General features: G+C 49.9%; 1 protein-coding gene across 1 annotated transcript in view; it reads right to left on the bottom strand.

Moving 5' to 3' along the window:
- LOC122387091 (B-cell receptor CD22-like) overlaps positions 1-23000 on the bottom strand; it is an 85102-nt gene that overhangs the window by 41456 nt on the left and 20646 nt on the right. The window contains exons 2-7 of the mRNA XM_043376928.1: positions 22640-22753; positions 21955-22167; positions 8172-8323; positions 6110-6257; positions 3688-3818; positions 2395-2554 (exon numbers count right to left, since the gene is read on the bottom strand). Coding sequence (XP_043232863.1) covers positions 2395-2554; positions 3688-3818; positions 6110-6257; positions 8172-8323; positions 21955-22075 — 712 coding nt within the window. The 5' untranslated portion in view covers positions 22076-22167; positions 22640-22753. The remainder of the gene's footprint in view (positions 1-2394; positions 2555-3687; positions 3819-6109; positions 6258-8171; positions 8324-21954; positions 22168-22639; positions 22754-23000) is intronic.

Below are 23000 nucleotides of genomic sequence, written 5' to 3'. Positions count from 1 at the left end.
GAATGGACACGGAACGGACGGGACGAACTGATATAATTATCAAAATCTTAGAAATAATTATTTACTTTAAATACCATTTCATAACGATATTTCTTCCATATGGGCTCAATATTCCTCAGAGTGTTTCACAATCTGTGAAGCTGACGTCGAAATTGTTTTTATGAGGATCATTGCGTGATATTCTGAGCTGGGAAAACGGCAACTTAAAGTAGCTCGACTGAAGCTCTCAGGCATTCTATAAGCCCAGAAAACAGCACTGGTTGCGTCACTGGTTGCTTAATACAAGTTCAGCCTCTTTTTATCATCCTTACCCTATCCCTAAGAAGTAAGGTTATTTTTAGGAGCTCCCGCCTCTAGCAAAGCTACTGAAGATCAACTGAACATGCTACGGAATATGCATCGCAGCTTATTACAAAGTGATCAACAAAATATCGAAGTAGAGCAGTCTCATAGACACTAAATTCCAACAACTCATACACATACCTCGGCGCATGCACATGGACAACATGACAAACAAACAAACAAATAAGCACACACAAAACAGCACGCGCACGCCACAAGGGAGCACGCGCGTGAACGCAGAACACCATCACGGTGGCTGAAGATCACCAATGAAGCGCGTGCTCACGCCGACCGCGAGAGAGGCGGCCAGCAGTGTGCTGATGGGCCATATATATGCAGAGGGAGCTATCCGGGCCCGCTGGGTGGGTCGATAGATTTCTGTCTCTGTGAGGTGGCCGGCCCGCCGCGCCGCTCCGAGCGCGCTAAACTCCGCCGCCGGCGAAGGAGTTTATTTACCAGAGGTAGCCAGCCGAAAAGATATCTGGCTTTTATTTTGGCCGGCTGAGTGGAATCGGAGTAAAATAATTTCTGAGTGAGTTTATTGTGCTGGTGCTGGGTGTCATCATTTGTTTGTCTGGTGGTCGCAGGGGAGGAGTTTAATCCAGACAACAGTCTAGATTGCTGCAATTATTCGGTGGTTTCAGCATAAGAAATTTAGAATGCCTACCTTTCTCTCCACACAGCACCAGACTGCAGTCTCTTCACCTTGTTGGACAAATACCCGAGTTTTTTTTCTAGATTCTTTAAAAGTTAGATGGTCTATCTCTATGGCAAAAGACGCGCCGCACAGCACGCGCTGGGGCTCCTGGATTTCCACGCTCCGCTGGGGGATTTCTACATCCCCTTGCTAAATCAATTCTTGGGCCATGTAGCGCCACGCGATAGGCAGCGTTCAAAAAAATGCCAGGCATCACGAAAAATGGTAATCATTGCTTAGGTCAGACAAAAAAAAAACAGGTGAACAGAGGTCATTGAATATCAAGCATCGCCTAGTTATTTCGGCAATAATGCCAAATCGGGTCATGACTCGGGAACGAATAGAGCGACATCGACATGACCTACATTCTTTAATTTATTTCTTCTTTGAAAATTGAAATTCATCAGTCTTGGTCACATGAACAATGTAAAAGTAACGCCAATCACAGGGCAGGATCAATGACGTGGATATTTATACCGCCGATAGTGCAAATGTCGCCAGACTGGCGAGGTCGACGCTGCCTCCCGGGCGGCGCCAGTGTTATCCAATTATCGAGCCGTCTGGGTAAGTTCGTCCAACTCAAATGATTACGCCTGGAATAGCTTGATGACCATGATGCAAATCTGTCGATCTACTTAGTCTAGTTAGGGTATAAATGCAACAGTGTGCCAGATTTGACTGCAAGTTTTACTTAAATTCACAAAATGGACGCTATAGAAATGTCCTTTGACAATTTGAACAGATACGTTAATGCAAGTTTTTTTTAGCTAAATTCAGCAATATCCAGTAAACTATTTCTTAGCCAATTAACATTCAATCACGGTGGACGCTTATACATATTCGTCTGAGCACACCAGCTTTCAAATGCCTCAAAGGCACCTGAGAATCATATCAAAGTCGCCCATAAAGTAACCGGACCTTACCGGTGACTTGTGAGTTATGAGCCACAGTGCACACTTTACACCGGTTCAGTTGGTGCCTTCTGAAGTGCTGAATGATGGCGAAATCTGTAATCCTTCATTTCCGGCCCAGACACTTTTGTGTAATCACGAGTGTATGTGCCCACCCACGTTTTACTTCCATAATCCCCACAAAGACTCCCGCCGTCACCACTGTTATATGTAAATGGTTTTGCAATTACGAGTACACATGACTCAAGGCACGATGATTACATAGGTACGTACCTATACGCAATACTACCTACCACTTATTTCTTTATCTCACATGCTTCTATGACTCACATATGGCTCGTTACGCACACACGATCATGAAATCAGCATCCCCGAATAGATAGGTAACCTTAAACGCATATGACCACCCAGTGCACCATTGATCACATAAGTTTCTGTACTCACACATGACTCGGAGTGCGGTGGGCTTGCTGGTGCTCTCGCCCTCTGTGTTGACGGCATGGCACCGGTATGACCCGGCCTGGCGACGTGTGACGTTCTGCAACACCAGGCTGGTGCTGCTGACGATGACGCCTCGCTTCTTGTCCATCACCACCTCCTCGCCCTGTCGGCCGCGAAAGTCAGTGTCAAATGTCAACAAATATGGTTGACAATTGACATGATCATGCCATTGTCAGAATGTCACAAACACAGTCGACATGATCATGACAAGATCATATTGTCAATAAAACAGCTGACGTGAGAATGACGTGAGCTCCCGATCCGCCAACCTAAACAATTTACAGGAGGTAAATAGTAAAGACATTGTCGGAAGCGGTTATCATAGGGATGGACCCGAGTAACGTGACTTTATATCGTTTTTGCGTCCACAGAACGGCTAGCCTCTGCGGAATCGCTTCACGGCCGGCGGTGTAACCAAGCCGTCACCATTTTCCGGTTCGGTTACCCTCCCAGCAGGGTTTGTGTGCTCTGAACGCGGCACCGTCCACCGCAAAACAGTACGGCAGTGGACACCCGGGGCGCGTTCAAACACCATCAGCGGCTAATCAAACAGTCCGCGGCGCCGCGCGGTGGTCGAAGGGGATAATTTCCACGGCACATCGGTCAGTGGCGCGACTGACCGACTGTGATGTTCGGCCAGCTGCCGCAGGAGGTTTGATGACCACTGGTCAGAGGTCAGTGACCAGCAGTGAATTGGTCTGGGCAGTGCTGAGTCAGCTTACTCAGAGCCGGGGCATGGGGTGACTAAGACATTATTGCAGCCATTCTCAGCCCATGCCTTTCAGCCCATAAAGCCAGTCACTCTCCTCCACTAGCTTAATCTGTATTCTACCCAAAATATTTTAATTTTGTTTGGTTTTATTCACTTTTCCTGGTCTACTCGTAATGCACCAATTATGTCAGTTTACAGGAGAGTTCCTACGCCTTCTCCCACATCTATTCCACCTCCCACCCAATGACAGCTGGCATGCATCTTACCCCATCCATCCAACCTTTCACCCTATCCATCTACCTATCTCTCCCCAAATCCACCCTGTGACTTCTCATCTTACCCACCTCGCCTCTCAGCCAGTCCACGCCGCCTCTCACCTTACCCACCCCACCTCTCACCTTACCCACCCCGCCTCTCACTCAATCCAGCCCGTCTCTCACCCAATCCACCCCGCCTCTCACCCAATCCACCCCGCCTCTCACCCAATCCACCCCGCCTCTCACCCAATCCACCCCGCCTCTCACCTCATGTAGCCAGGTGACTCGGCTCGGCGGCGGGTTGGACCGAACCTCACAGTCGAAGAACACATCCATCCCCTCGCGCACATCATCGGCGCTGATCATAGGGCTCAGACGGAGGGCGACCTTCGGCGGGACTGCGCGAGAGAGGTCATGTGGGGTCAGCGACGGGTCAAAGAGGGGTCAGTGGAAGGTCATGTAGGGTCAATGTGGGGTCAACTCGATATTGTGTGACAGAGTCATGAAGGGTTCAATACTCTAATGAGCGGTCGAGGGTCAGGTCAAAAGAAGGGTGACCTTACCAGCGAAGTAATCCATTTTGGAGACATCTATGTATGGATCTGGATGTAAAAACAAATACAGTGATGATTCCGAATATCATCGGAGTGAATGCTTTCTACGCACACAATATCGATGAAATGTAAGAAATGACTGTTTTCTAACATTAGATCCCTCAGGTATAACGTTTCTTGAATCTTATCTGCAACAGGGAAAGCATTGCGCCACTTTCGACGCGGATGGAAATGCATTTGTGAGATGATTCAACCGCGCAGGAGCGCTGCAGTTGCGTTGCGTGTGTACTCTCGGCTTTTTCAACGTTCGCAGAAAAGGTAACACACACAGTTTCTCTGTAACCTCGACGCACTTGGTCTAATTGTCTGCGAGTGTCTGCAGTAAACTGAAATCCCCAGAGCTGAAACTCACACGCGCCTGTTTCGAAAAACAAGAAAACACTTATGGAGCTTCTCGCGGCAGGCGAGCGCACTACACCTAATGCAATGAAACTTGAATATGCATTACGGATGCACATTCAACAATAGTTTGATGGCTTTGTGCTACATTACTTTGCATATCTCTATGTTCCATTTGTTTTTGCTACCTGAGGACATTGGAATATTTTATACGATATGTCTCTTTGTCAGTTCCGTGACTCAGCTTGTCCAGACAGCACAGCCGTTTTTTTCATCAATTAATTTTTATTCTTTTACGTGTCATCACTCACTAAACCTGTTTTCGATGGAGCAGTCACTCAAGAGAGAGCTAACTTCGGGCTCATGTCAATGCTCTGATAAAATACATTAGACATTTTGCTTGCAATCTTTGAAAAACCCATACTTTATTTTTTTTGTGAACAACGTACTTAATAGTTTCTCTTCTGCCATAACTTGAGCCAAGTGCCACGGGACACTTTTTCATTCAGGTGTGACCACTTGTTATTCACTTTAACCCGGACAAAAACACGCTAGTAAAAACATGAGATGGCCTGCTGAGTAGTGTTGTTGCGGAGTCCACCTCCCTCCTCTCTCCTCTCCGGCCTCCGACACCGCCGTGCGCGCGTGCGGCGGTCTCAGCTGGGCCGGACAGCCGCAGTGGCGGAGCCGCCGCCCGCCGTTCTCCGAAGACGCCACCATGCATGATACTCATTACATTTGCAAAGGCGGACGCGGCGCATTAACCGAGTCGGCTTTGCGCCAGTTCAGTATTGATCCTGGGTTCCGTGGCGGTGCCCCCCCCCCCCCCCCGGTACCCCGGCGCATGGGGCGGGGGCGGGCCGCCGGGCGAGACACACGAACTCGCTGACACCTACATATCAGGGGAAGGTTACGTGTGCCGTGATGCGTTTATGCCACCATTTGCAAGGCGTGGTGCACACTGAACGAGGAGTATTCATTCGAGTGGCGATGCTTAGTGAATGCTCAGAAACGCCTACCAATTCACGAGATGGTTATGTTGCCAATCAACCATGCACACGGAAGGTAAACAATGTGCAAACACTTCGCTGGATACAAAACAAGACGTTGCCTAGTGCCTACAGTTGCTTGCCTTTCCTCGGCTTTCTATCGCCACGTCCCCGCATCCTTGACAACGATCGACAAGGTCAACTGTGCTTGATGACGCTCTGAAGTCTGCACCATCCCAGGGCCACCTCATCATCTAGCACATCAACGGGATCCCTGCATGACGCTGTTACCATGAACGAACATTCCTCCAACTAGTCCAGAAAGTTGTGTCACCGGTTCCAAAGTCCCCACCGACTGGCAAAATGATCACCTTCGACCAACGGGAGGTCGTTTATTGAGGGAACTTTTCTCCTATCTTCTGGCACACCTATGGTGATACTTTTGCAGTTTCCACAACTTTGTGCTTCCTTGTCACCCAGACATTCCTGAGAAACAACTCTTTCGATCATGGCATTCTGTCGGAAGCTGGACTGGAACACCCATACCTGCAGTGCATATTCTTCTCTGCTCATTGCAGTTCAGCTGTTCCAATATGCGAACATCACCACTGCTCAAGTGGCCACCTCGTCTTTGCCGCCCCTAGTTAAGTCATCCCTCCCTGCAAGCACAGTTGAGTCGCCACCCCACTCCACGTCGCCCAAGCGCCAGTGCCCTCCTTCTCAATCACCCCAGTCCGAGCCACTTACATCTGATGTTGAGTCGGCGACTATCCTCGATGAATTTGGACCGGTCCATTTTCGGGTTGTGGGCACGGCAGGAGAGCGTCTTGCCCTGGTCGCCCAGATCCGGGCGGAGGTGGATGGTGCTGATGCTGGTCCCTCGGTCCGCCGACTCCTGTGGATAGTCACCAGGTCACCACTCACCAGGTCATGAGGTCACCAGGTCATCAGGTCATCGAGTCATCGAGATACTAAGTGACTAGGCTGTCTGGTCACCTTGCCATCTCGCCACGAGACACTGGCCACTGGCCACTAGATTTAGTATAGGTCATCTGGTCGCCAAATCAGCGACAAGGTCTCCAGACGAATTACATGTCAGTGGAAGACCACTTACCAGGCAAACAAGTCAGTGAATCATGCTGCTGCTGCTAGGATACAAGATCACATAGTGACCAAGGTTTTAGATTGCTAAGACATCAAAGTGGCATGCTATGAGGCCATCGGAAGTTAGCATGTTGCAAGTCTACAGGGGGAGGCTGCCCACGTTTGCTCCCGAATTTTAAAAGTTTTGACATTTCGTAACATTTCCAGAGGAAAACTTGTAAATTTGTGTTACATCTTGTGTGGGCGGGATAACAAATTTATCATACTGGCGATCACAGACATGAATTATTGATCAGCATGTAACAGTCAATAAATAATGAAGCCCGGAATATGTAGTCAAATCGTAGAAAATGGCTCCACTGGCATGGTAATTCGTTTCTTTTTGATGATTTGGGAACAATCGCATCCGCTGTCTCGTCCCTATAATTCAATCAGCGGCTTGCAAAAGGGTGACAACATTTGACATGCTACGCCTCAGCAACATTTCAAGCCTCACAGATCAAAGCGGTTTGCTACCGGGAGCTTCCCGCGAATCGCCAGATCAGACGTCTGTCAGAGGGTCACTGGGGTCGGCGACACCTGCTTCGGGCGCCTCCGCTCCCAGCAAAGGTCAGTGGGGCGCCGAGCAGTTCCTCCCGGGGGCGCCGGGGGGCGCCGGGGGGCGCCGGGGCGCGTCTGACGGCGCCCGCGGGAGGACGCTGCTGAGGCCGGGCCGCAGAACGGTCGGCTAACAGGCCCCGCGGCGCTACTGGCCGCCGCCACCGACTGGATGGGCATCTCGTGACCCGCGGAGGGCCACGGGAGCGCGCTGAGTATTGCTGCGAGGGCCGTTTGTCATCGACATTGACGATGAGTGCATGCTGGGGCATAATTTCGGTGGATACTTGCTGCCGGTGACGCTTAGTTTATGTGGCCACCTCAAGACTTACGTTATATATCAGCGCATGATATGCACATTGAACAGTTCAATGCTCATACGCATCTTTAGACTCTTCATTTCTTAATAAGATTCAATATTTTTACTGCAGTAGCATTCCAGAAGACGGAGAAAGCACAGGAACGTAGGTATACAAATAAGTATAAAATAGACAAACAATAAATACTACTTAAATAATTTCGTTTCAGCCATAAATAAATGTGAATAATCGGCAATCATTCAGATATCCGTACAGGGATTATAACAGAGCAGCCAGTTTGCGGTCGGTATGTAACACCCCAGGACCGCCACCCCGCCGGAAACGGGTAAAATTTCCCCGACTGCCGGCGCGGACCGGCACCCGGCTGCGGCCCGCTTCCTGTGATTCATAATTCAGGCCGGCGCCCTGATGAGTTCCCGCTTAGCACGCCAGTCGTCTGTAGAACACGACGGACATGGCGGGCGTGTCCGGTACCGCCCGAACATACGAGGAGTGAGTGTAAGCCTCCCCTGACCTGGGCTCAACCGTGCCTGACCTGGGCTCAACCGTGTGGAGGTGGGAACCGGATGTGCAGATGAGACATGGGGATCAGAATTTAGAACCGATTCACTGAATGAAAACGTAGAAAAACTTCAGGTGCTATGCAACATGATGAACGATGTTCTACCTCTTGGTAGAACACCTGTTGGTGAGTAGCTGACGATAGTCCGTCTCCGTCATCTGCCTTTCACATGCTGACAAGTTGAAGGTGACAATCAGCATCCCCCGGTGCCGGACCCAGTACTCACATGTTGCTTGCCGTTGGGCAGTGCCGCGTTGTTGAGATACCAGGTGAGCGTGGCTGCGGGTCGGGAACCCGACGAACGGCACACGTACTCGTACTGTTTGCCCGCGGAGAGGGGACCGTCCTCTCCCTGCAGTCGCACCCTCAGAGGCCGGACTGGAACGACGGACAGAGGGGGTTGTGTTATTGAGAGGGTGCGGTAGGCAGGGGTATCTGGGGAGAAAGCAGACGCCGGGGGTTTACCCAAGGGGCGGCAGATACGAAGAGGTTTCTGGGGGATACTGCAACGGAATAGGTTACCCAAGGGACAGCAGACGACGAAGTTACCCAAGGAAATGGTGAACAGCGGGGAGTTTCCTGGGAGATCAAGGAGACAGCGTTGGCAAACAAGGGGAGGGTTTATTTAAGAAGTGCTGAAGATGGCTGAGAATTGAGATACAGATGGAATCCATACATTTTCATTAGTGGAATTAAACAAATTAATTAAGGAAAATCAATACAAGAGGCAACATTTGTGTTAACCGATAGCAAGGTGTAAGAGATTCATAGAAAAAAATCAGCGAATAGGTAGTCTGAAGCTAAGAGAGTTTTGAGCCCCGCGGTTCAAAGAACCCAATAAACAAATGCTAAACTACATGGTTCAGTTGAAAGACACTGCCCTTTGGTAGGACTGTCTCATACAAAAAAAAGTAATTTCACTTGTGCATCAATAATGCATCTATGTATGTGATTCCACTAGTGTGTCATGTTGACGATGCGCTACGCTCAGAAAATCAGCATCGCCATTTTTATTACTGTTGTCAATTTTCTCCGGAACACACTCCAACACTACTTAGCCGAGGTTTGAAAAGAACACCATCTGGATTGGCAAAAACGAGCAATGGAAAACTCGCAGAAGATCGAATTTCCTGGCGGTCTAAGGCAGCTGCTGATGGAGAAATGTTTGCAGCTGGTGGGGCGTTATTTGGCCCAACCGTAGCCTAAAGTTGGCTCTCGGTCGGCGATCGATCTTAACAATCACGAACGATGCAAGTCTTTCCTTCTGACTGGCGTCGCACAAAGAAAGTGGCAGGTTAGGTGGAAAGCCTTTTTCAACACTCACTCCGGTATTAAATGGAAAAGCAATCTGTTGCAAACGAGAACGGTGAATAGATGAAGAAATGATACCGGTATTGGGCTTGAAATATTTACTTCAGTCCGTTCTCTATATTTTGAGAGCGCGTTGGGTCTAAAGGTCCAATTTCAAGTGATAGTCTCCACTTTGATCAAAGCCAGCAATAAATCCCGGCTGAATATGCATGGAAACGCATCACACACAGGGCTCGACGATGAATGGGCCAATCGACAGTAGCAGAAATTGAGCGCCGACCTGCGCAAAGTTCAACACTCGGCACCGGCCTCGGCGACCGGCGTGCGTTTTCAGTAGAGATTGCCGATACGTGGAGGCTGCAGGCTGCGTCTGGCTGCTTTTGTTTGGTGCAAGAGTGAGGTCAATTCAGGTAATAGGTGCTGATGTTTGTAGGGCTGCTCATAGAAAATGGTAATCGATAAGACAACGCAATGGTTGAGTTAAATAATCACATCTTTGGTTCGTGAGTTCAGCTATCGATATACAACAAACATTCTACAAAAAGTTTTCGGGCAAAGTAACACCGGTGTCATCACCAATGCGTCCGTTACGGACGCTTGAATTTACTAAGGCTGGTATGGAAGACTCCCAAGCGTTTAAATTAATGAACTTTGGAAACAAAGACAGCCTTCATACTTTCAAGTTTCAGCCAGGAACACGAATTATTTAAAAATATTATGATAGCGTTAATTATTGATAAGTCTTTTTCGTTCTTGTTACGTATCGCAGACCAGTGGCCATCCTGAGCGTGCCCATATATGGTTTTACTGGGTTTTCATGGCAATAACGACGCCGTTAGGCTGGTACGTAGCGTGACACCGCATGGCCTGGACTGTCGCCAACTGGGCGCCTCCTTTTCAGCGCCGCAGTTTCGCCGAAGGATATTATGGACCGTAATGGGAGACACATTGTCTCGAGCTCAAAGACGAGATTTAATTGGCGTCGTTTGACATAGTTTGTTCCTCTTTCAAACGCCGGTCAGACTGGATATATGGCTGTTTATTGCCTACAATGGCCGGAAATCGGAGAAAACCAGTGGCAGATTAAACACAGATGTCGGGCTAATGGCGACAGGCAGCGAGAAAAATCCCAACTATTGAGGGAGAGAAAGTGGTTTTCTATTGACGTCCTAAAAAGGGTTTTCGCAGGAAAGAAGGCGATAATTTTAGATTTAGTACGAAAAGGAAATATACAATATATCAAAATTGATCAAAAGTTTATTCAAGAGGCATATCCAGGTGGAAGCTTAGGGCGCAGCAGATCATAACTGCATTTTTTAACAAACGAATAAACGAATCTAAAAACTATAGATGGGCGTATTACCTCAATGCTGGAATCACATTTGGTTCCTGGCAAATGGCATAGACTGATAGCCCGAATCAATAAAGCGTCCATCATTCTAATATACCCTGACCTTAAGTCTCGTGAATGACGGAATGAATGGCAGTGATGCCTGTGGACGGGTGTCCTTGGGTGTGTGATATTCGCCAGCCATTTGCCGATGTTCCGCGAACCCGTGTCCAACTGGTGTTTGCCCATGTCGCTATTATATTCGGCGACACGGTCGTCCTTGCGACAGCCCATTGCATCGCACGCCCACACCGTCCAGTGCGCGTCACCTTTTGGCGGCTGCACGTTATTGCTATCATATTTCTTCCTAGGAAAGTCTTCATTTGATGCTCGGAGAACCACCCTTCCTGCCTTATTCACTCTTCCTGTATGTATATCAAAAAGAAGGAAACGGCATTCGGTGCCACGTAATGAAGTCTGTCTTGATTTTGAGCACAGAGAAGTAACAAGGTTTTGACGGTAAGACAAGGCCACTACTGAGTACTGTGACTATTATTTTTCTCGTGGAATGTTCGCGTATGCTTTGTTTTTACTGCTCGTTGTTGTAATCAATGATTTGAAAGACTGTAAGCCACATTTTAGAATAAACAGTACCTTTAGTACAAAAAGTGAAAACATGTAAACATATTTGACAAAGAAAATATATTTAGATGACATTGGGTTTTAAAATAACTGACAGTCTCATTACTTGACAAAAATCGCGTCGAAACAATCGCTGAATAAAAATATGTTACGGATTGAGTATGCTCGTAGATAAGAATTTAGTTAACCTTTGTAAACCCCAAGACAGGCAGCGTAGCATTTTCCTTGGCTTTGCGTGGAACATTTTAAACGCTACTCCAGAACCCCAGTTAGAAGACCAAGCAATTACCAGGGACCAGGTGGCGCTTACTTACTACATGGGTACTGCACTACGAGCGACAGCGCCGCGAGCCTCCCACGGCATCTATTTCAGTCCCCGCCCTAAAAGTCGACCAACGGCCCAGCTGGAAGGGTTTATACGACCTAGTCCGCGTGCAATCATCATCGACTACACCCCTGCATAGTGGCTTAGCGACCCTTGCCCCATCAAAGGCCAGGAAACGAGCTTACGACGCCTCTCCAATGACGCTGTTGAAAGATGTTCGATTTCCACCGGTCGGAGAGCAACGGGTGAAGTTAGGCACCGATCGGGTAACTCCCCGTATCCGGCGGCGGCCCGAGGCCCGCTCTGCTCCCACCGTCTCTGATGGGACGGCGCGGTGGGCGGTAATATCTCGGGACCAGCCGGTCGGAGACAGGCCAGCTGCCCAGACGTGAGCGACATTTGGATTTCGTTTCAGTATTCGCCGATCACCAGAATGGGCTGCTGTTATTAGAGAGGCGAGAACTTTTGTCTCATTGAGGACGGAAAGTGCGGCAATTTGGGAGACATTTTGTGGACCGGTGATGATACCTCTTTGACTGTCATTGCAAAAATACTGAGTGTTACCCGTCCATCTTGTTGGTTGCACTACACATGAGAATGAGCATTGCATTTATTAAATACATTTATCATAATCAAATAAGCATTTTCTTTTCAAGAAACACATAGCAAACCCTCATCTTGGCATTGCTCCTACGGCGGCTGAAACAATCCAGAGCGAACTTACGAATATCTGGACTTAATATCGGCCTTTGCTAATGCACAACTTGACGCAGAACCTCAATCAAACCACTAACTTTCGCACACGCTAGCCATTTCTAATTCGACCACGGCCGCCTCGACTCCCGCACACAGCCAAATCGGCCTCCCAAGCTTTGAATACCAAGCTGATTCAATTTTCTGCGAATTAGGTCCCGGAGACACGCTGTCAGCCGAAGTGCGTGTGTCTCGCAGGTGCCCGAGCACCGCGCGGTGCGCACCTCGGCCACACCCGGCGCTGGGCCGCTCAGCTGAGACAGAACGCAGACAAACAGTCCTTGGGCGGCTGAAACTCAGCTGGGCTGAGACACCACCTCGGTCACCAGACGGCGCCGAAATGGTGCCGCAGTCGAAACTTGGTGACTGAGGCGACAGCTGCACTGAAACTTGGTAGCTGAAATGCAATTGATGAAGCGTAGCGATGAAAATGGCATCGTGGGCTTAATTTTGGCTGTTGAAGTCTCATGAACGAACGCAGAGGGAAATGACACTCTGTCACGGTTCATGGCTGAAACGCCACGTATGAAGCTCAACTGGAAGGCGCTGGGGCTCGGAGACTGGCGGTGGTCGGGAGGTGCTCCATTTCAGCGGGAACGCCGCCGGATCGCTCGGAATTCCGATCGAGTCTCTCGGCAGCTGGCCCCGATTTACAGAACGGCGTCCGGGCTCGGGCCGGCCAGAACGGCCGCCGACTGCAGACGGAGAGTCGGCAGGGCCAGCCGCCCAGCCGGATATGCAGCCCGCAGTCACCGTCACAGTCGCAGGCAGTGACCGAGGCGCCAGCGGTCTTTATATTGGTGGCGATAACCGGAGAGGTATGCGGGCGACTGTGGTCAAATAAGGTGAATTTGGCTCATGGCAGCATGATAGTTGCATTTATTTCTTGCTTACTTGTATGTGAATGATTGAACAAGCGGCGGATTTACACTTGTCACAATGAAGCACTTTGTTTTGGATCACGGACTGTGCACTGCAACCTCACATAATCGTAACTTCGCCAACGAATGCAACACGAGAATTCCACCAAAAGTTTTTCCAGCCACTGTTGGACGTTGATAGTGAATGCTTCTTCATCAGCTTCCGTCCTTTGCATTCCTGGGCAGAAACAGACTGAGACTCTGTTTGTTCGGCTTCTCAGAGGCTTTGTCCGACTCCAGTAGAAATCGATTGGCTGCGCGGACTTCTCCGCTGACTGTGCTCTCAAATGAGCAGCACAATACAACTGAATAGTTAATAACCCGGCCACCGCATCCCAGACTCGGCCCGCCAGTATAACTCAAACAAAACGACTGGGGCTCTGCGGAATATTACCTGTGACTGTCGTCTGAGAAAGGCCTCAGCTCGGAGAGAGCGGCGGCACGCCCGGACCAGAATGGAAGAGACAATCTTGGAATTAAATCGGAGCTCAAAGAAATGGAATATACAAATACACAGACAACCGGTAACCGGATTTATTCTGGAGAAAGACTATGCCGCTCGCTGAATTATCTGAATGCTGAAATACTGGGTCATAACTGTCGGCCATAGTGGCAGCACGCGAGTGAGATATGAACGTCCAGATATCATCATGGCGAAACGAATTTACATGAGGAAACTGGGCCATGAGAAAATTGTGAACAGTTCACGTAAGACATGCTTTTATAATGATAAGACAACTGCTTCAGCACAAAATTTCCAAATTTTGTAGCTTTTCAGATTCTGTAGTGGCCGATGCAGTTTTTTTTTTTTAAAGAAGAATCGAATCAATTATGAATCCGTTATCAAACAATATGTGTTTCTTTAGCGCCTTTTATAAACCAATATGCTTTTCATATGCATATATCCACAACCACAGATAACAGTAGTACTCCTGTTATCTGTGCCACAACGAAAATAGTTATTTGCCAAAGTATTTTTATTTTACACAACAACTATCTTTCTGCTGCGAAGTTTTTTTTTTGTCGAAAACAACTCAATCAAACAGTGGATATAAATAATGTTACTCTCCAGCCTCCATCCTTACTGGATCGCTCATACACAGCACACGAACAGCAGTCTCGAGGGTCCAGGTACGCACGCTGATTGGTCGTTGCCGGCGCCGTCAAATCTGCAGTATCGGCTCCGCGGAACTGGCGAGCCGCTCCGGCGATCGATCGAGGAGAGCAGCTCCGGCTCAGGCGGCCACGCGCAATTAAACAGCCGGCTAACGCCAAACGAACACAATCAGAGCGCCCGGGGCGGCGGCTAATCGGCGGAGCCGCCGAGCCGCAATCGGCGACCGGCCGCTGCGCCGACCCGGGCGCCGCCAACGGGTTATATGGCGCATCGCCGGCCGGAAGGCCACATAAAGTTGTTTTGTTCGGCTGTGCGTCACTGTCGTGTTGACGCGCACAGGCTACAGACAGCCAATCAAAACTGGTGTGGGCGCTGTCAACGGGCTGCTGCGTGTCCCCGGGAGCTGTGAAGGCGTCGGTGGCGCGGCGGAGACGCAGAGCGGCGCGTCAGTATTGTCACATCTCGGTGCGACATAGCTCACAGCTTACATCGCAGCTCACAGCTTACAGCTCTGCTCACAGTTCAGCTCACAGCTCACATTTCACAGCTCATAGCTCACAGCTCACAGCTCAGCTTACAGCTCACATCTCACAGCTCACTGCTCACAGCTCACAGGTCACAGCTCAGCTCTCAGCTCAGCTCCCAGCTCAGCTCTCAGCTCAGCTCCCAGCTCCCAGCTCACAAGTTACAGCTCAGAAAGACCTCAGCTCGGCTCATATCATCTCCTGAGCATGTCTCATCGACATCGATCCCACCGTTTAGATGCCGACACCGTGCCGGCCTTGATAAATCCCAGCCCGGTGATTGGTCCGGTGAGCAGGTGCATTAGCTGACGGCGAGTACGGAGCTCCTATAACGTAGGGCGGTGAGTTACCGGGGGGGGGGGGGATAGGAGGGCGGTGGAGGGGTGACACGTGCCGTCTGATGGACCTGAGGGGGCCCACCGGACGTCGGGCAGCCGACAGACCTCGAATGGGACTCTCACTCTGAGTTTCAGAAGTTTGGTTTTCAGAAGTGGGAAAGTTTCCAGTGTGTCGCTGGAGAGATCTGAGAGGAGGATGTGGGTGAAAAGGCGGGTGTGTGACAAACGGACTGGCACAGACGCGCTGAAACCAGCCGAGATAATCAACTAGTACCATCAATGTTCAACAAGCTAGAGTGCTGCTTCCTTGCAGGTTGCAGTTACGTTTATAACATTGAAGTTGATGAGGAAGCAAGTAAATTTTGCAATTGATTTCATGCATCGTCAATGGTCATGATTATAATGAAAATGTATAAAATTATCGTGTGTGAAGCATCGTTCCATATTTGGTTACAATTTGAGACGAATAAGATGAAAAATGAAAGTAATTGCACGCAAATTTAGGCATGAAAACAAGCGAATCATTACGTCTTTCATTTATGAACTTTCTGATCTCCTATTCCACTCTGATACTTTGACGTTAGTTACCTAATTAAATAATCTCAAAATGATCAAACAAAGACTTGCTCCTACGCACGAGTTCACAACAATTGATGATGCAGCATTGCCCAACTTTGTCTCGTGGAGCATCATGCATACCATTGCATAGCTATATGGCACCCTAATAATCTTTGTATTTATATCTGGATCGAATCAGAGTCATGCGCTATTATTTCTCAGCACGCAATCTTGCGGCATGCTCACGCGTGCTGCCAGCAATAAGCCACAATCGACTGTATTGGACAAACACAAAGTAATAGGTTGAATAACGGGTAATTCTTTTTGTGTGATTGTATACAACAAATGAGGTCCAATTTATTTTAGCAAACAACGAACAGGAGAGCTATTTGTTGCTCAATATCGCGATGACAGATTGGTGTGCTGACGTGTTGTGTCCAGAACGAAAAGCCTGCAAGCATGGCCACTCAGCGCGCTATTTTCCCGAAGGCACGCCGGCCGTAGGCCTGCTATGCGCTACAGCTCGAAATCGGTACGCAGCCTGTTCCGCCGAGCACGCGTGCATTGCGGTGCAGTCTACCACTGCAGAATGTTACGACGGCACTCCCGCCGCGCAAGCCACACTGCAGGCGAGCACAGCGTTTCACTATGCAGTCATGAGTGATGTCACCGTGTGTTATGAATTCCTATGACATGAATGTTCGCAAGAGGCTCATCCATAAAACTTGTTTATGGGTTTCGAAATATTTAAGCAATAACAATAGCACATCCCCATAACAATAGAAAAACAATCCTCAACGCTTCCTTACTTTCAAGTGATACACGCACCCAACAGATGTCCACTTTCCAACTGAAGCCAGCTTCACTGCTCACCAGCGGCTATTGCCATCCTGTTCCGTACAATACATCCCCGTATTTCTACGGGCTCGACAGCCGCAAGCCCGTGCGTGTCGCGTGAGTCACCAAATAAGCTCCCCGGAGAAAACTCATAGATCACGACCGGGGGAGGTATCGCGTGCCGGCGAAGCGTCCGCGGTCACACCTGTCCGTGCTTCTATCCTCAGGATACTGAAATCCTTCTCCTCCACGCCACAAACCCCTTCCGGGCTGGGCAGGCAACTTTATCTCATGCGGGCTGCTCCCTTGGAGCGGCACCGCTGCTCCTGAGGGAGCGCACCCCGTAGCCGGGTGCAGTGAGTGCTTTGGGGCTGGGTGGCCTGTCCTCTGGACGGGCTCAGCCCCGGCGACTCACTAGGGTGCCTGCCCAGACCAATGTCTCCCCCTAATTCCTATCATCCTTCCGGCTCTGCAATGGTCTTGTCGACCGAAAGGGCCTAACCCAACAAAACAAACAAACAAACGTCCGCGGAGAGACCGGCCGGGCGCCTCCGCGCCCCGATAATCCGGTCCTAATCCCCTCAGCTCTCACCATTATGAGAGATGGCTGCGGTGGGCGGATGGCCGCCGAGCCCGGCCGAGGCTCTGCAGATGGAGGGTGTCCCCGGGACCGCCTGGCCACGACGAATGGCGACTGGGCTGCGGTCAATGGCCCGCAGGCGTGACGATGTGTGCTCGCTCGTGCAAGTGCGGTGTACACGGGGTAACGAGACGTGTCATTGAGAAGATCCTGAGAAATGGGTATCTTTTCTAAAGCGCCACTGCGGAGCGATACGAAAGAGATAGCGAGTAATCAGATCGTCAGTGACGGTTTTTTTGTAAATAAATATCAAATGTTTGAAAGCACGTGGTGACAGATCCAGATCCCATGCTAGACTGGATTTGTTGCACAGTCAATGAAGCATTTGCAGTCCAATCGTAAACTTCCGGGGTGTTGAGATAATTAAGATGTCAAGGTTTAGCGTGTCCACATAGGCGGACACAATCTTTCCAACTCACTGAGTGCATCTCGCTTCGCTTGCTTCTACCAACCACAGACCATCCCCGTCAGGGGTCACGTATATTTATTGTGCGCGAGTGACTCGAACCCTGCAGCTCTCATTACCGCATGAGTCTAGCGCTCTACCAACTGAGCGATAAGATAGATCAACATTTGGTGCAGCTTGCGCAGCATTCGAAAATTGTCAACTCGCATCGGTGAAATATTGAATTGTTTCGTACAGAATGAGCCTGAGAGCTCTAGCCTGTCATGACGTCATCAAGGCAAGATACGTTTTCATTGAAGTTATCAGTAGCTGAGAATGAAATACTTAACAGTAAAGTCCCTATTATATGCATTTTGGAAGAAACAAACAATGGCCTAGGAGCACACAAGTCTCCAACCGCTATCGCTGGTAACTATACATCATTATGCATGCCTTTAAAAAGTAATGCTAAACATCAATCCTAATTCACCGAGTCAGCTATTTATCCCGATCAGGTTATTCTCACCATCCTTGGCTTCCAGAAATCGTTCGACTGTTCTACCTAATCTCCATTAGGGCATGCAATATTTCCTCATTCTGTTCACTGATGCATCACCGTGTTGTCTGTGAGCAATCTCCGCGGTAGCAGCGTGTGGCAGCTCTGTCTTTATTTCGCCGGATCATTAGTTCCCATATATTACGTCACCAGGCTCCGGCACACGTGGGGAGCGGCTGCATCATTTACCTGGCGCCGGTCGGTACGCTTTGCAGACAGTGGAGGTGTATCCATTTACATAAAACTGTCCGCATAGCATAGTCCATCACTTCTGTTTATCCCAGATCGGTATCGTCTTTTATTCTGGTCAATATAAAACACGCCTGCCTTTGTCTTGTCAGTGCTGCTCATCTACGTGTGTTGGTGTGCCTTTTTTACATTCATACGCATCTGCACAATGCCAGGGTGGACACTGAGCCGTCAAAACTCCAGTGATCACCGGTGGCGGGCGCGGGTGGCGGCGGAGGCAGGCAGAGCTGCGGACCCTGCCACACACACCTGGTGGCACCGGCCGCCACCACCGCCGCCACCGCCGCCACCGCCGCCGCCGCCACTCCAGCGAATCGATAGGGCGCCGGTTCCGGACGAGCCGAGCGCCTTGGTGTGGCGCCGGCGGCGACGGCGGCGGGCTGCGCTCGGCGGTACCGCCCCCAGGTGCCGCCGCCACCGCCGCCGCCGCCGCCGCTGACGCCGCTGACGCCGCCGCACGCCAGTCACGCGCCGCGGACAGACCGACATTGGTGAGACTGTGGAGGCAGATTGACACGTGTGTCGACGGCTGGCGGCCCGCTCTGACTACTGAGCTCGTCAGGGGAGGGGGCGCGGGAGGCGGGCGTCGCTCCACTGAGCGTGACGAGCTTCTAATCGCCTGGGGCCGCCGCAGTAATATGACGCAACAGATGGTGGTCTCGGTCTGGCCGCCGCCCCCGCTGGAGCAAATTTCGCCCGGATAGTGTTGAGCTCAGACGGCTCTGCCCTCAGTTTGGTCGAGCGATCTCACCCAAGTGAGGAGCGATGTCGCAATTCACAGCGCAGTTCACTGATTCGCGGCGGCGACAGTGGCCGTGGCGGACGTCTCTCGGCGCGGCGGGGTGGCAGACGTCCCTAACGTCCGCCAACGTCCACTGACGTCCGGTCACGTCCGGTCACGTCCAGAGAAATTGCCCGGTGTCGGCTGGGCGGGCCGAATCACAGCGGTTCGGCCGGGCGGACAGGCGAGACCAAATGATACCGCCGCTCCACCGCATCGTGATTGGGCCGCCTTTGCCGGTGGATGGTTACCCACAATGGCGGATTTATTATTGCAGGGCTGGCGTTTTGAACGGCGACACGACCTGCTTTAGAAGGATGGCGATAGATTTTTCTTGGTGAAATAAAATTATGAAATAAATCTCTCGGACGAGAAAGGCAATATCAAAACGGCAGCACATTTACGATAAATCACATCAATCGAAGGAAAGGATATTGTATACTAATTACACGCCGTTTGATTTACACGGCCATGTTAGCTCCGATATTCCCAGAAGAGCAGCGCGTTCCGCGGTCCTAGAATCGCAGCTGTCTGCTGCGCTCTATAGTTGCTCGTTTGTATGCGTTCCACAGCTCGAGCAAGGCGTCAGCCGGGCGGACCGCACCAGGTTAACCGCGTCGCCAGCTCATGCAAATGCAAATTGCAACACCCTGGCTATTCATGGATAGTCGTGTACAGCCTGCGATAACAAAGTGGACTAACAAGCACACCAACCCGGGGCCTTGCTCGGCTCCCGGCGACTCGAGCTGGTGAAGAGATATGCCGGGATCCAGGGCTGCTTTATACACAGATACTACGTGTAAGTATAAGCTTCAAGCCACACAGTACGCTGGTTGGAAAATTTGATTGTCTGCCTGTCCATGTGTGCCCAAATATTTCTGCCTTTTCAGAATACATTTTTACTTTTATTTCTATTCTTCACATCTTTTTTTGTGAATTGGACCAATCATTCACCAAAACAAGAAAAACCACGTGAATTGGAATAGACTGCGAAAGACTTCACCACTGGTAAGTCTGACTCTGAATGCGCAGTCATTATTTTGCCGTTTCGACGGACGTTCGTGCCGTGTTTGCTCTGCACTAATCGCAGGAAACACCTGATCATTCAGCATAAACCTGTCATTCCACGGCCTCAGCTATGGACGGTATCAATTAGGAAAGTTTGTAATGAGGGGTGTGGGGAGCCCTAACGGCCTCGTCGCTCATGACACCGCCAAACGAAACGAACGACGAGACAACATTTGATTACTGGTTGGGTTATAACTGAAAACTAGCCCTCACCGGGATAGTTTTCTACAACCGCTAGATCTGATAGACTTCATAAATTACGAGTCACAAACATTGACAAACCGTGTCTTGAAAATACTAAATAAAAGAGATACTGAATAAATGTCTGAAGATTCTGACAAGTGTAATGATTATGTGTAATGTACCGGACAAATGCAGCTCTCTCACTTGAAAGAGGCAACGAATGCAGAAATAAGGCTAATAATACCATGTTTAGTGTGCCGCCATTAACTTCAATTAAATGAATCACGTTTCTCGGAGATTTTCACCGCAAGATCAAAAGCGGACAGATGTCGTGGGCCGCTGCCCGCACTGTACTCGTAAGTACATACGCGGTGCCGTTTCTGAGAAACAGACTGAACTACTCAGCCTGCACTTCCTGGTTGGGCTAACTTGGGAAACAGATGTAGGAATATTAGTGTAGGTACTGACTTTGACGGAGGCCTGCTAACCTCCTTTGTTGTTCTACATTTGAGCTTATTTTAAACGCATTACGCTAATAAGTACGTGGAATTACTACGTTGCATGAGCAACACAAAACCACTTTGAAAAACGGCATCGAAATCTTTCAAATTGAAGAAACGTCAGAATGCATGATGAAGCATCACATGATCTTCCATTGTTCTCCAGAAAAGCATTTCAATGACCAATTCATAAAATACGAACTATGAGCATGGTTGTGCAAGCATGCCTACAGTATGTATCAAGTTTCCTTTGCAATATCAAATTACGATCCCCCAAAAGTCTGATATATCTCCTCAGCATATTCTCCAATCTTCCGGCTCAACTTCCGACTAGTCATTGATGGTGCTAAGATCGTTATACAAATGAAACAGCCTGCGATCCTGAGAAAGTTTCTTCGCCAATCCGACACCCAATTAGATCTCATATCAATCCAAATCACTTCATTAAGGGTCAAATTACATCCGCCGGAGCGGCTTTAATTCGATGCGAATGAGTTTGGTCGTCCAGCGCTGCCAGCCGGGATGGCATTAGTACGCCGGCAGAGTAAGTCTCCGAATCCAGACGTAAGCCGGCGAGCCCCGGAGGCGCGCGTAATAAGGACCGCGCTGCAGACGCGCAGGATTCCAAAACGGATATTGAGCTCCGCCTGCATTGATATCAGTAGGACCGGTTGCATGCTTTTTGTCAACAGCCGGCCTACCATATCCCCGAAATGGTTATTGAGAATGTTTCGGCCAGTATTTGACAAACATCGTTTGTACGAGGATGCGGTAGGCGAAATTGCAAGAAGCGAACAAGGTTTACCCCGTGTGTTACGCAACAGTTCATGTTTTATGAGCAAGGGACATCCGTTGGGAACCAGAATTGTACATACTCATTGGGAAGCGTTGAGCTGGCGGCGCGACTTCTTATGGGTACGCCACTTGCCGAGCATTCATGAGCATCGAGCAATGAGCACTCGTCCCACCCCTCCCCTCCCCGCGGCACTCACAGTAGACGTCCAGGGTGACGGTGCCGGCGCTGGGCTCGGTGCTGTTGCTGTTCTCGGCGCTGCAGGTGACGTTGGTGCGCAGGTCAGCACGGCGCACCTCCGGCAGCACCAGTTCGCTCATCACGCTGGTGCCGCGAGCCACCGCGGTGCCGGCCGTCACCACCACACCAGACACGTTCTGCACCAGCCAGCTGATGCGCGGCCGAGGGTAGCCTGAGGTAGAGGTCAGGTCAGGTCAGGCCAGAGGAAAGCAGGAGCGTTGTTGTGAAGATTAAAACCCAGGGAGAATGCTTCTTGATCTTATTTAATGAAATGAAGATTAAAAGTCGGGGAAACTACCTTTGATGATCTTAGCAGATCTGCTTTCAGGTCTTCCACTCTACAGTTATTTGAGCCTTCTAATACCGTCGTCTCTTTAACTTTGCTCGGCTCAGTTTCTCTCTTCCCTTCTCCTCCACTTTACTCTGACTTTTCACGACATCAAGTTTATGCATTCATCAGGCATCTTCAAAGGAATTCAATATTATAAATTTACAAACTGTGACGCGTTCAAAGACGAAACGCACTTCTGAACGCACTTTTCATACATTCATCAAACTACGCTACGGCGAGCAAACAACGCCGCACACAAGGAAAATGGCTCGAAAATGCACCTGCGGGGACTCGTCTTCGCGGCGAGCCTTACCTTCCTTCACCTCACAGGACAGCCAGAGACGTTCACCCTCCGTTAGCGCCTGCTGACTGTTGTTGGCGAGGATGTGGCCGGTACTGTTCCGAATAATCGGAGCCGAGGGTGGCACTGAAATCAACAGTGACACAGACTGTCAGTGATGACCAGACACAACTCATCTGCCAGTTCAAATGCAATTAGTGCCCTCATCCGTGATGCCGGTTGAGGACTTCAACTTTGGGAGGCGCCGTCCCGTCACTTTCCGTGCGTGATGCGGTGACCCCCAGACCGGCGCAGTCCGTAGGCGGACCGTCGCCTCCCGTCTCCGCCACTCGTGTCCCGTCACCTGGCTCTCCGGGCGTCGGTTATTGCCGCT

This window comes from Amphibalanus amphitrite, unplaced genomic scaffold, assembly GCF_019059575.1.
Source record: "Amphibalanus amphitrite isolate SeventyFive unplaced genomic scaffold, NRLGWU_Aamphi_draft 000273F_arrow, whole genome shotgun sequence".
Lineage (NCBI taxonomy): Eukaryota > Metazoa > Arthropoda > Thecostraca > Balanomorpha > Balanidae > Amphibalanus > Amphibalanus amphitrite.
Note: the sequence above shows the minus strand (reverse complement) of the source record. Positions and strands in the feature narration are given on the sequence as shown.